At 47.7% G+C, this 14,374-nt stretch overlaps 1 protein-coding gene across 1 annotated transcript in view; it reads right to left on the minus strand.

Moving 5' to 3' along the window:
- Positions 1–14,374, minus strand: part of TG (thyroglobulin) — a 235,215-nt gene that overhangs the window by 161,341 nt on the left and 59,500 nt on the right. Inside the window, exons 26-27 of the mRNA XM_061438544.1 lie at positions 13,320–13,511; positions 8,837–9,001 (exon numbers count right to left, since the gene is read on the minus strand). Of these exons, the coding sequence (XP_061294528.1) occupies positions 8,837–9,001; positions 13,320–13,511 (357 nt within the window). The remainder of the gene's footprint in view (positions 1–8,836; positions 9,002–13,319; positions 13,512–14,374) is intronic.

Raw genomic sequence — 14,374 nt, forward strand, 5'->3', positions numbered from 1 at the left:
TTAGGTCCAGGTGGCCTCCGTGCTCTGATAGCCCCCAAACAATGACCAAGACCTTGGCTGATGTATTCCCAGCACACATGAGACTAGCTACCATTCATAAACCTTGACTTAGGAATGCGTGCCTTGTTCCCAAGCACATACCTCTCTTTGCTTTTGTTGTTCAGTCAGTCTCTCAGTCGTGTCTGACTCTTTGTGACCCTATGGACTATAGCCCACCCAGGCTCCTCTGTCCATGGGATTCCCACAGCAAGAATATTGCAGTGGGCTGCCAATTCCTTGTCCAGGGGATCTTCCTGGGCCAGGAATTGAACCCGAGTCTCCTGTATAGGCAAGCAGATTCTTTACCACTGAGCCACCAAAGACATACTCCTACATGTATGTGTATGTGTACTCAGTCGTGTCCAACTCTTTGGGACCCTAGATTAATTATAAATCATCCCAGGGGCTCCTCAACAGTGCAGAGTGTAGCTACTAATGGTTCTAGATCACTGATGTTGGATCCCCATCCAACCCTCTGAATAAGTTACCCTGTAATAAATTGACCCATTGACCATTTGGAGCTGCCTGCCTCATTTCCCACTGTCAAGGTACCTTCTCAGTTCAGTGGGCACTTTTCCTTCCCTCTGTCCTCACCAGACCCCACGTGTCTTTCTTAGGGCACCAAGGGGACTACAAGGGGAAGGGTCATGGTGCTGACACTTAGCATCACTTAAGGAACTGTGGATTGGCTTAAAGAGACCAGAACTTAGAGTCAACAGTTGTATTAATTTTCCATTTCACTTAAGTCCTCTGAGACTCTCACCTCATTGGCAACCGGGGATGGTATTTGTGAGGCCAAGAATTTCTATCTTCAGTCTCATGCTTGACCATAATTTTCCAGCTCCTTAAATATACTTCCGGAGGCTGATAATTGAGCCTTATTTCTCTTTTTCTCACCAACATCTAGCATAACCCCTGGTATAGAACCAGTGTTCAGCACATTCATGAACACGAAGAGGAATGAGTAAGGAAAACAAAGCAGTCAGTGGTTTTCAGAGTCCACCAAGTGAACACAGAGCCTCACTGCACAAGCACAAGAAGGCTGGCTGTGAAACTAGTCTTCCTACTGCGAACTTCTGATCCTGCGATCCATTCCTCAAAGCCTCTCCAGTTCTGTATTGTTGATGGTGAGAAGGTACAGAGAACAGAAGCAAACACGATTCCTCCTTTTCCTGGCTAATGGTTTAGATTGCCCAGACATCATTCCATGCCTTCCACAAGAACTGAGTTAAAACTTCCCCATTACAGGCCAAACAGGCCTGCAGACTCTGATGCATGTAATCTGCTCTCTCTGTAATCAAGGCTGCAGGAATACACACACATTTAGAATGGTGGCAGTTTGGCATGGAGCCTGATTCTTGAGGGTTGGTGGGTGTCATGTGATCTTAATTGACTTCAAGCCACTTCTGCAGAGATCCTGTGCTGCATCTGGGGTGGTTAGCTTGACTCTAAAAACCTGGAAGTGTTGTTGTTCAGTTGCTAAGTCAAGTCCAACTCTTTGCAACCCCATGGACTGCAGCATGTCAGGCTTCCCTGTTTTTCACTATCTCCTGGAGTTTGCTCAGATTCATGTCCACTGAGTCAGTGATGCCATCCAACCATTTCATCCTCTGTCACTTCCTTCCCCTCCTGCTGTCAATCTTTCCCAGCATCAAGGCCTTTTCCAATGAGTTAGCTCTTCATATCAGGTGGCCAAAGCATTGGAGCTTCAGCTTCAGTCCTTCCAATGAATATTCAGGGTTGATTTTCTTTAGGATTGACTGAACTGAGGGTGGGCAGGTTCCTAAACTGGAAAGCCCAGGTTTCAGAGTCTACCTTTTACTGGCCATTTTCTCTTCTCTGTGTTATTCTCCCTCAACGTCTCTACTGCTATTCCTTGTCCTTCCTACATAAACTACACTCCTGAATGCTGGTCCCAGGCTCTGCTTGGTGCTAATGACGGCTACTGTAAAGAACTAACAGGGCCATCCCATGTGTAGGTATCCACCACACATCCACTCCAGAGCCACCCAGTGATAACAGGGCCATGTGAGTTCCTCCCTCTCAGCCCCAGCATCCCAGGAAAATGATAATCACTTATACAAAACAGAATCCCATGAAGAGAATGCCAGCCAGTGAGCTGAACCTCACCATGAACCAACAACATGAAGCTTTGGGATTATAGAACAAACCCAGGAGTACTTCTGCCAAGATCTATTTTTCCCATAAATTCTTAATCCCTATGGGTATTAAAGAATGTTTAATCTATTTTTTTATATTCATTTGCACTACAAGATATTGTCAGAAATGAGACAGAGCTTAGAGATTATTAAGCCTTTTTTCTTAGAAACAAGATCAGTCTAGCCAACACCAAATAGTTGAAAACATCCAGAGATGTCCATTGGAAATTTAGGAGAGGCAGACTCAAAAGCCTCTTGATGAAAGTGAAAGTGGAGAGTGAAAAAGTTGGCTTAAAGCTCAACATTCAGAAAACTAAGATCATGGCATCTGGTCCCATCACTTCATGGGAAATAGTTGGGGAAACAGTGGAAACAGTGTCAGACTTTATTTTTGGGGGCTCCAAAATCACTACAGATGGTGACTGCAGCCATGAAATTAAAAGACGTTTACTCCTTGGAAGAAAAGTTATGACCAACCTAGATAGCATATTCAAAAGCAGAGACATTACTTTGCCAACAAAGGTCCATCTAGTCAAGGCTATGGTTTTTCCAGTAGTCATGTATGGATGTGAAAGTTGGACTGTGAAGAAACCTGAGTGCTGAAGAATTGATGCTTTTGAACTGTGGTGTTGGAGACAACTCTTGAGAGTCCCTTGGACTGCAAGGAGATCCAACCAGTCCATTCTAAAGGAGATCAGTCCTGGGTGTTCTTTGGAAGGAATGATGCTAAAGCTGAAACTCCAGTACTTTGGCCACCTCATGCAAAGAGCTGACTCATTGGAAAAGACCCTGATGCTGGGAGGGATTGGGAGCAGGAGGAGAAGGGGACGACAGAGGATGAGATGGCTGGATGGCATCGCTGACTCGATGGATGTGAGTGTGAGTGAACTCCTGGAGTTGGTGATGGACAGGGAGGCCTGGTGTGCTGCGATTCATGGGGTCGCAAAGAGTCAGACACGACTGAGTGACTGAACTGAGACTCTGAGTGGATTCCTCTACTGAGACACATGTCAACCCCAGGCACAAAGGTTATAGAGAAAGCTGGTGACAGGAAAGAGAAACCTCACAGCCAGTGAAAAGTGCCAATAAGACGGCTTCCAGGTGATTCATGGGTTGTTTGTTTGGAGATATATTTGTTTGTTCTGATCAGAAGTCTACCCTAAACTCCTCTGGGGTGAGAAAGGGTTGGTTGGCTTAACAGAAGAGGAGACACGTCCCTCAGCGCTCTCCCAAATGAGCCTACTCACAAAATTCTCCTTCCTCTGTTTTGCTACCTTTTACATCGTCCAAGTAGGTGGGGGGTCTGGGAAATGGTTCTTGAGAATTTACTTTGAAAGTCTACAGTGATTCCTCACTTGGAAATGCCATACCTATTGTGTATTGATGTCTGGATGAAAATTCAATTTTAATACCCTGTTTCATACATACATAAAATTGTGCTATGGTGGTGTGCTTATAGTTGTGCTTATAGTCGCTAAGTTGTGTCCGACTCTTGCAACCCCATGGACTGTAGCCCTCCAGCCTCCTCTGTCCATGGGATTTCCCAGGCAAGAATACCGAGTGGGTTGCCGTTTCCTTCTCCAGGGGATCTTCCCAACCCAGGGATCAAACCCGAGTCCCCTGCATTGGCAAGCAGTCTCCTGCATTGCAGGCAAACTCTTTACTGACTGAGCCACCAGGGAAGCCCAAAATTGTGCTATAGAACATTTAAAAAAAATAGTAAAGACATGATGCTAAGGGGGATTCTGTGTCCAGTGATCTGTCATCAGTCCATACGATGGGCAAATAGGAAGCCCACTACAGTTTAATAATGCCCCTATCGGTCACCCCAACTAGCCTGTGAGTCCCTTGAGAGCAGAAACCACTCTCCCCATCTCAGTGATCCAACTGCCTGGCTGGGCTCCTCACAGCCAGCTGCTTCTCAGGACGAGAGGCAGATGGGTGAGCTCAGCAACTCCCCTCCCACGCTGTCCTGCACCCCCCACTCAGCACAGCAGCGCACGCTCGACCCTCCACCTCTCCTGCACCTTTTGTTCCCTTTCCCCCACAGTCCTTCAAAATCTTGAAGGAGAACATGCTGGTAGCTGAGATTCATCACCCAATGACTGCAGTGCAGCAGCCCCAGAGAGACAGCCAGGCAGCAAAATTTTCTGTTACCAGACTCCTTAGTTTGCTGCTGTCATAGGAAGATCCCTCTGAGGCACTTTCTGCTTCCAGCCAAGGAGATGCAGGACCATCTCAGCAGACAGTGAGTGCCGCCCCTGACGACTCTGATCCCCGAAGCTGGAGTTGAAGCCCTAGCCACGGCAATTAATGCAAAGATAGCTTCTTGAAATGTGACATGTCACAGCTTTGAAGCTCACTCCCATGAGCAAAAGTGTGATACAACCTCACACTTCTGCCCCAGGTGGCCTCGGTCCCACCAGACTGTCAAACACGGATCAACTGAGCTGATGGAAAATGCTTTGTAAAATGCAACACAGATACTGACGTGCTTGCTATTTGAATTTAGGGTGTTCCATTCACTAATGCTTTCTAAGTAAATGCTCATTTTGCATGAACCAAATCACCTGCCAAAGCAGGTCCTCAGCGTACCTGTGAGCTGACCGACGAGACTGGACGTCCGAACCGGACATCGGACATCCTGCAGAGTGCCTCTGTTGGATGTGCGGGTCGGGGACCAGGGACTTGGGGTTCAGAAAACTACACCTTAAACTTCAGCCTGTAGTGCATATTAGCAATCCTCGTTCGATGGGAATTTTCTGGGAAGAATACTGGAGTGGGTAGCTATTTCCTCCTCCAGGGGATCTTCCTGAAACAGGAATCAAACCCCATTTTCCTGCGTCTGCTGCATTGGCAGGAGGATTCTTTACCACTGAGCCACCTGGGAAGCCCTGCTTCATTGTATAAGATATTAAAAAGCACACCCCTATTTTGCAGATGAAAACCCTGAGGTTCTGGGTTGGGGGGTTAGATGATTTGAACAAGGTTATGGAACTGGTCAGGGAGGAGGAAGCAGGATTCAACTGCAACGTTTTCAATGCAAACCACTGCTCCAGCATCTCCAGTATCTACCCAGTGCCCATCTGGGCAGTACTCCAACGGCTTCACGTGCATTCTTCCTAGGATCCTCCCAACCTCCCCAAGCATCAGAAATCACCATAAAACTCATTTTATAATTAGAAAAACCAAGACACAGAGAGATCATACAATGAGTAAGCATTCACTTTGGGATTTTCCTCCCGAGGTCTGATTCCAGAGTCTGTATTTTAATGAGCATCTAGCCATTTGTTAAATGGAAGGACGAGGTTGACCCTCAACCACCCCTGAGATGGATAGAGTTCCTCTTCATTGCCCCTACCCCCTCTCATGTTCTCCCAATCCAGTCTATACTGTCTCCATCAGCTGTTCAGATATCTGGAATTCTCACTCCTCTTTCCTTTCATCAATATCTGCCATTAGGAACGGGTTTTTTTCAGCTATTCGCACTTTAGTAAGAATTTTAATCCCTATGTTTATCTTCTCAGGGGTTAATTGTACTTGAGGCTGACTTCCTATTGTGGAAAGGAAGGATCTGTGCCCTACAGTTCCCAACTGGAGGTGACCTCCAAATCACTCTGTGTACAAAGCAACCTTCAATCTGGAACATCACGAATATGACTGAGGCTGTCTGAAACTTGCAGCAAAGGGTTCCCTTCATAAAGCTCCGCCTGGACCCCAAGATATACATATACACCCAGGGTCCCAGAAAAAAACTTCAGAAGTAATCACTCCGTCTCAGGGAGGCCAGACGAGGGCACAGTCTTCACTTCTTGGGCATGGACCAAGCACACGCTCTGTGTTAAGCAATTCACTCTGGATTTATTGCCCACGAATGGATCATATGTCTTTCTTCAAATGCTCGTTTTCACCCTGGGTTACCTCTCAGAATAACGGATCCCATATGTTTACTTTCCATCATAGAAATAAACCATTTTATTTTATTTACCACAAAAGAAATGAATCCTCATGGAATTCCACCAAATTCTGTAATATTGTTTTTCCAGGCTTTGGTAGATAGGCATTCCACAGGTCCTGTGTGCACTCTCTGTGCCGGGTCTTATGTTCCATAGTGTGAATCCAGAAGTTCATAAGACACAGAGCTTGTTATATACTATATAATAAGTCTAGTTCTTAAAATGTAACCAAAAATGACAGATTTTTTAAGGATATCATGTAACATTAATACTGCGTCAAATACAATACTAAGTTATACACGGGTATCATCTGAAAGTACGATATAAGGAAGCAGTTAAGAAAGTCACTTTGGAGGCCTTTGGAGGCAGAATGCCTGGTTTCAGGTCCCAACCCTTCTACTTACAAGCTCGGAGACCCTGGGAAGCCCTCACTGGTTTGCCTCAGTGTCTACAGCTGTAAAATGGGAACAATGGGAACACTTTGCCTCCCCCAAAGCACCGTGTTAAGGATCCGTGAGTTAGAACAGGTCGAGACCTTGGAGCAGGGCCTGGCTCTTAGTAAGCATGATGGAAGACGTTTCTATGACTACTGTTATTGTCTACCCTCTCCTTTCATCTTCACAGCAACCCAGTGAGCGAGGAGCTGTCATTACCCCATTAGCAACCAGACCTGCAGACATGTACTGGCTAGCTCAAGCCCACATAGCTGGTGTCCAAAACCGTAATTCAACACCACAGGGCAAACTCTCAGCTGGGCCAGGGAGGGCAGCTTCCAGACAAAGGCTCAGTTTCAGTGCATTGCCCACTGCCCTGCACTTCCTAAAAAACCAACACACGAATCATGCTCGAAGCTCCACAGAGGAGAAAGGGATAAGCTCTGTGGGTAGTCAGGGAGGGCTCTTGGAAGAGATAACCTTGAGCTCACTGCCATTAGAGTCCAAGAGCTACAGCACATTGAGAAGCAGAGCATGGAAACTTCTCCATGCTCTGCAGAAGGCAGGACCTGGTCTCTGCCAGCCCTTAGAGGACCACTTCCAGGGGATCTCACGGCTCTTTTGACAGGCCAGCCCCCTCCCTCCTCTTTCTGGCTGACACCAGCGTGTGCTTTCGCCCCCTCTACTCAGAGGGTGGACTGGAACCATGGGGTCCAGTTCTGACATTCAAGGGCTGGCAGATAAATACAGGAGAGAGGAGATAAGATGGAGCCAGGCTACCTTCGACCTCACACTGGATCTGAAGAGGTAAGTGAACAACTGGGCCCTTTAAACTCAATCTCTCAAGGTCAGAAGAGAACTTCCAGGTCACCTACTCAGAGCTCCTCAGACTTAGTGTATGTGGCATCATCAGACAGCCTGTTAGAGTGGATCCCTGGGGGTTTAGGGAGAGGCCTGAGAACACGTATCTCTCCTGATCCCCCAGTGATGCTGAGCCTGCCTGCTGGTCCTGACCACACTGAGGCACACTGGTGTGGTCCATCCTGACTCAGGACAGAGCGGTCTCAGCCCCTCCCAGGTAGACATCTGCAGGTGGAGGTTGCCCAGGGCCAGGGGAGGCAGAGACAGCTGACTGCCTGCTGGGGCTGCAGGTGCTAACGCTCCTCCCTGTAAAATGAGAGGTGGGGCATATGATATCAGGGTGACCTTTAGATCCAACAATTACACGCTTGAGGAAAAGGTTGGAAGAGCTTCTCAAAGACAAAAGACCAAGGAGCCAGCTCAAGGGTTATTTCCATCAGTTGAGCCCAGGTCAGGGGCCCCGCAGTTCCTCGTGCCACTCTAACTAGGCTGGGAGGTGTGATGGTTACTGCCTGGAATTCCTTAACTGTCAGAGGGGGAGATATGCCCAGGGGGGCACTCATTTGGGAGACAGATTGCATTTTGGGCTCCAGTTCTTCCAGTTCCAGTTGGCCCCCTTGGATCCACACATTTTACACAGGACTCTACAGTCGCTCCCGCTAAAGAATGGAGTGTTTCCCCAGCCCTGACTTCAGGTCAGGCCAGCGTAATGAGGTCTTGGTGACAGTGTCAGACCCAAGTCTCAACCTTCAGTGGCCTGGCTTCTTTTCCCTGTTCTCTCCCTCTCCTGGGACTTCCCAGGCGGCACTAGTGGTAAAGAACCTGCCTGCCAGTGCAGGAGACACAGGAGACGTGGGTTGGATCCCTGGGTTGGGAAGACCCCCAGGAGGAGGGCAGCCCACTCCAGGATTCTTGCCTGGAGCATCCCATGGACAGAGGAGCCTGGTGGGCTATAGTCCATTCACAAAGAGTCAGACACGACTGAAGTCACTTAACACGCACGCACGCTCCCATTTCTGCCCACAGGAGAATAAGCTCATCTAGAAGGCGAGGCACTGAAGCAGGGCCAGGCCACCGCCATCAAGTCCAAACGACATCATCCAACTGCCAAGCGACCCCAGGATGTAAGCAAGCCTGGCCAAGGTCAGCACAGCCATCCCACTGAGCCTGCCTGAGCCAACCTGAGGCCCCAGAGCTGCACCACGCTTCTCACAGAGCACTGCTGAGATGCTCTCTGGTTGTTTTTTATGCAGCATTTTGGTACAAATTCTTTTCAGAAGGGTAAATTCCTCAGGGTACAGAGAGGGCTCCCAGCAGAGAAGCAGACCTTGCTGGTGAGCACAGATCACTGTGAAGGAATGCACCCGGGGTGAAGGCAGATACTTACCCCTGATCTCCTGTCCTCCCAGACGCAGCGTCGCCTGGCGGCTATCCTGGTCGTAGGTCACTCCGGGACAGGAAGCATTAGCCTGGGCTTCTGCAGGGTCCCTCCAGTCTCTGACATGGCACAGCAGGACGTCGGGGGAGCTCAGCAACCCACAGAGGAGGGGACCTGCAGAGTTTCGAGATGGAGGAGAGGTGGGTGTGATGGGGACCAAGCAGGGGCCCCTTGGAGATGCACGTCTGTGCCCTGAGAAGCTCGTAGGATGCAGGCAGGGAACCAGTCCTCAGGAATGGACACAGGAATTCAGGAGCCTGCTTTTGACTTGGCCCATCCTTCCCCGATCGTCCTGTGGTTGTCTTACCAGACAAGTCCAGAGAGGAGGGCCACCACTCCCTCCTCACGGGATCAGCAGCAGTGACACCTCTGATATGACCAGGGCTCCTAAAGCCAGCGTCCTCTGTCTCCACTTCCCAGATTTTTGATGCTTCAGGGAAATAAACAGTGGCCCCCACCACCACCATTTCTCATTCTCTCTGTGTCTCTCTCTCCCACACACACAATCAATCTTGACAGCTCAGGATTATTTTTTTTAATTTATTTATTATTGTTATTATTCTGGCCGCACCATGCAGCGTGTGGGGTCTCAGTTTCCTGACCAGGCATTGACTCTACACAGCCAGCATTGGAAAGCAGAGTCTTAACCACTGGACCGGCAAGGAAGTCCAAGGAAGGAGTATTTAGAGTCAAAGTACTGCTGCTGCTGCTGCTAAGTCACTTCAGTCGTGTCCAACTCTGTGCGACCCCAAAGACAGCAGCCCACCAGGCTCCCCCATCCCTGGGATTCTCCAGGCATGAACCGGAGTGGGTTGCCATTTCCTTCTCCAGTGCATGAAAGTGAAAAGTGAAAGCGAAGTCGCTCAGTCGTGTCTGACTGTTAGCCACCCCATGGACTGCAGCCCACCAGGCTCTTCCATCCATGGGATTTTCCAGGCAAGAGTATTGGAAATAGTTCTGTCAAAGCACAGAACTATTAAAATCCAGGAGCTGTACACTCATGGCACAAGCCTTCCTGGTAGGAAATGAACTCCTCGTCTCTGGGTGGATGCAAGCCAAGGCTGAGCACCCATGTCCCTGGGATGCATAGAGAGGATCCATTACTAGATTTGGCAGTTGGAAAGCATTGGACCACTTTGTCTTGAATATATCTTCTAACTCTGAATCTTAAAAAGGCTGCCCCAATGTTATGACTTTATTTAGTAGCAGAAAGACCTACCTGTCCCCTAACTGAATTTGATAGTGATTTTAGTTAGATCAATAAAGGTAAATCAAATGTTGGGATGCCTGTGACATGTCAGCCACTATGGTCAATGTTTTAAGAATATTAATTCCCTTAATTTTTATTATTTTTTATCTTCTTCTCCAGATGAGGAAATTAAGCCTCATGTAAGTACATTGTTTAAGTTTATTGAGATTTAGAAATTAAGTAATTTATATACCAAATGAATTTATATACTATATACCAATTTATATAATTTATATACCATATACACCATTGCATGGTATATAATTTAAACCATATACACCATTACATGGTATACAATTTATACCATACATACCATTATTTGGTATATAATTTATATACCATATACCCATTTGGATACATAACCTTGTTAGGTAGTACAGTTGTTCAGATTCTCCTGGGGGAAAAAAAATGGAAATTCACCACTTCACATCTCCTATCCCCTCCATTATCCTAATTTATGTCCAAATGCAGATACACTTCAAACTTCTCTCACCAAAATAGATGACTCACCAATGTCCGGCTTATAAATTTGACATTTTGTTCTCTCCTGTCCCACTTTTAACTGAGTAGCTAAAAATCACCATCACCGTTACTATCAACAGCATCTCGGTGGTGAATGTTTACCTCAGAGACCCACTAACTCACTCGGTGGTTCTTAAACCGCTTAGACCATCATATCAAAGTCACAGAAAGGGCTTTGAAAATGCTGTTCCTCAGCACCAACCACAGAGGTGCTGACTCGACAGTCTGTGGAGGTCAGTGGAGGTGGGCTGCACTTGGGAACAAGCCCTTGTGAACAGCACCATCCGTGATGTTAGTGAACGCACAGCTGAATCCCAGAATCCCTGGGCTGGTGAGGCTGCTTCATCTCACAGATGGGGCAACAGAGGCCCGGAAAGGGAGGCTGGTTCGTCCCAGCTGGAGCACGGGGCAGCAGGGAAGCATAAGAGCCTGAGGAGAGCCCAGAGGAACCTGAGCTCTGTGGCTGCCCATCTCATAAACCTAGAACGAGAATCATGGACTTAAACAGGAGGCAGGCCGTGTCTTCCCTCCGCCTCTCAGAGCTGGGAAGAGAAACGCAGGCTGCTTTCTTCTTTAACTAGCATTCAGTGAGCACTGTGGGTGTCTGAGAGGTGGGCGCCGGCTGGAGATTTGAAATCACTTTGCTGATCCTGCAGGCCGGCTTCCGTTACGATGCCAGGAGCCTCAGGCCCCGCAAGTGTCGCTGAACCCCACTTCCCAGTGGCTTTAGCTACTTGTCGAGGTACAAGGAGGCTCATGAATGTAGGTCTGGAGTCTCATGAGTTGTCACTACTAATTCTCAGCGGAAACAAAGCCATTTCAGGGTGGGAAGTTGGCAGGGGTGGGAGTCTTGCCGGGGAGGAGGGGACAAGGGAGCAGGGAGACTCTTCCAGAAATTAAGTTCCTTCCCAGACGGCAGGAAGAGGATTCTGCTCCTGGTCACGAGCAGATCCAGCCAAAGCTTCACAAGTTAAAATTCCAGGTCTGCCCATCAGACAAGACTGGGAAACATATCTGCCTGCTGGTTGATGTGTGTCTTGAAGAAAAGCTTAACTTGCAGCATTTCGAGGTCACTGTTCAAACCCACATAATTCACAGATCAGGGTTACACTGGAGGGGAAGGCGCGTAAGCTGCTAGCCAGAAATGTCATGGAAAATAAAGGATCGTGTGGGCTTATGGCTCCATGGAACAAAATAATTATTCTGTATATGATCCTAAGGAAAATGAAATCAACATTTCCAACTTGAAAAACCCTATGGTCTGGTGAGTAATTGGACATTTGGGGAAATTGTGGTGTCCTCAGAAAAAACATTTAGTTTAAAGAAGGCAAAAGTCATCCTGGATTTGAATTGCAGGGTTTCTAAATATAGGCTGATATAGAGACATATACAGACACACCTCATAGCTATTGCGGGTCTGGCTCCAGACCACCACAATAAAGTGAATATTGCAATAAAGTGAATGAATTTTTGGTTTCCCAGTGCATATAAAAGTTATGTTCACTTTGTTCTGTAGTTTACTAAGTGTGCAATAACATTACGTCTAAAAAAACAAAGTGCGTACCTTACTTTAAAAGTACTTTAATATGCTAACCATCATCTGAGTCTTCAGTGAGCTGTAATCTTTTCACAATAGTAACATCAAAGATCGCTGATCACAGATCACCATAACAACCGTAATAATAATGAAAGAACCAGACATATTTCAAGAATTACCAAAATGTGACATAGAGACCCAAAGTGAGCAAAAGCTGCTGGAAAAATGGCACTGATAGATTAGCTTGATGCAGGTTTGCCATAAACCTTCCATTTGTAAAAAACACAGCATCTGCAAAAGCACAACTAAGAGAAGTACAATAAAACGAGGTGTGCCTGTGCACACGCATCTCTAAACACCGCATGCGTGCATGTGTGCTCAGTCACTAAGTCATGTCCAGCTCTTTTGTGACCTCGTGGACTGTAGCCCATGAGGCTTCTCTGTCCATGGGATTCTCCAGGAAAGAATACTGGAGTGGGTTGCCATTTCTTCCTCCAGGGGATCTTCCTGACTCAGGGATCAAACTCACATCTCTTGGGTCTCCCACACTGGCAGGCGGATTCTTTACCTGCCGAGCCACCTGGGAAGCCCTCTAAACACTACCCAGCCCGCAAAGCCTGGACTAAGTCTCTCCTCTTCTAGACAGCCCTCCCTGACCATCAAGTCCCCTTGGCATCTTCCTCCTTTGCAGTTAAGTCTCCCAAGGCCTCAGAGACTCATGTCACCCTCTGTATCAAGCCTGCTACACAGCAGAGCTCCACACACACTTGGATGTGTCATAACCTGGGTGACCAGGAGCAGCTGGTTTAAATTCTCTGAGCCTCAGTTTCTCAGTTTGTAAAAATGGTGCTGGAAATACTTCCCCTGAAAACAGCAGCAAGAAGAAACATGGTGTTGCCATGTGAAGTGGCCAACACAGTACGTGACCTGTTGGAAGGGTCACAATTGTCCCTCATTTTGTAAATATCACTTTCTAAATGACAGTGGTCCCCTCATGCCTGCTGCTCCCTACAGCATTCCCCATGCTGTGCATACTGGCTTTGGCAACCCCATGCCTTCCTCAAATTTTACAGACCACAGGTCATGGAAGAGGGAGGAGGCTCTGGCCCTCACTGTCACCTTACCTCCTTGGACCTGCACAAGGATGAAGCCATCGCAACAGGAATCACGATCACAGGCAAGAAGACAGAAGAGATGGACCTCGGCCAGACTGGCTCCTGAGGCTGAGAAGGTGACGGGGCTGTACATTCCAGAGAGTGCACTTTGGAAACCAGTTTGTTCAAATCTTTTCTGACCTGTGATGGTGAACTCTTGGCCTGGGAGAAAAGCAGAAAGATAAACTTTTTTGAGCTCTAAAAGGAATGCAGACTGTGCTGGTCAAACGACAGTGGACCCTCTGACCACAACAGGTACAGAGTTCGGTCCAGAGAGATGCCCTCTGTGTCATAAAACCCCTGGACCTCCCGTGTGTGCAGAGCATGGAGATGTGGCCCCAAGACCCGGACAAATGCCTGTCACACCTTGGAGGGTCTGCAGGGGAGATGTGGAGAACGGGCATTTATTATGGTTTTATCACCAGTAAATATCTTTTGAGCTCTAACTGTATACACAAACACCAGACCACATGCTTTACCCAGACAACCTCATTTCACACTCAGTGCTCTTGAGTTTGGTTCAGCCTGCTCTGCCATCATGAGTGTTTCTGTAACACAATGATTTGAACACGTGGTGCACAGGCAGGTTGGCTGCTGCGATGCTGAGTCACACTGGTTGTTCTGCAGTGTCCCCAGCGTGTCCCTGCCCTGTGCCATCAAACCACAGGCCAATGCGGCACTTACACATGTAGCTAAAGACAGCAAGCTGCAGACACACAGCGCCACGCGATACCCATCAGCCCACGGGCTTCTTCTTGCCTGGGACAGGCCAGTGGCTCTGTCTTCAAAGTGACGACTGCAATTCTCCCTTCTTTGTTCATCTGGCCCTCGTTGCCACAGCTCAGCATCCTCAACCCTTCCCCTCTCCCTCCACCATCAAGCTACCCTGCCCTTCACATTTAGAGGAGCATTTCTTTGTGATGGATTCAGGATGTCTTTTTTTTTTTTTAAGTTTTGCTAACATTTTAAATAAGACTGCTATTGTTTTTGTCAGTCCTCTGGCTAGAAGTGGCATGGTTTGGGTT

This window comes from Bos javanicus, chromosome 14, assembly GCF_032452875.1.
Source record: "Bos javanicus breed banteng chromosome 14, ARS-OSU_banteng_1.0, whole genome shotgun sequence".
In the NCBI taxonomy this organism is placed as follows: Eukaryota; Metazoa; Chordata; class Mammalia; order Artiodactyla; family Bovidae; genus Bos; species Bos javanicus.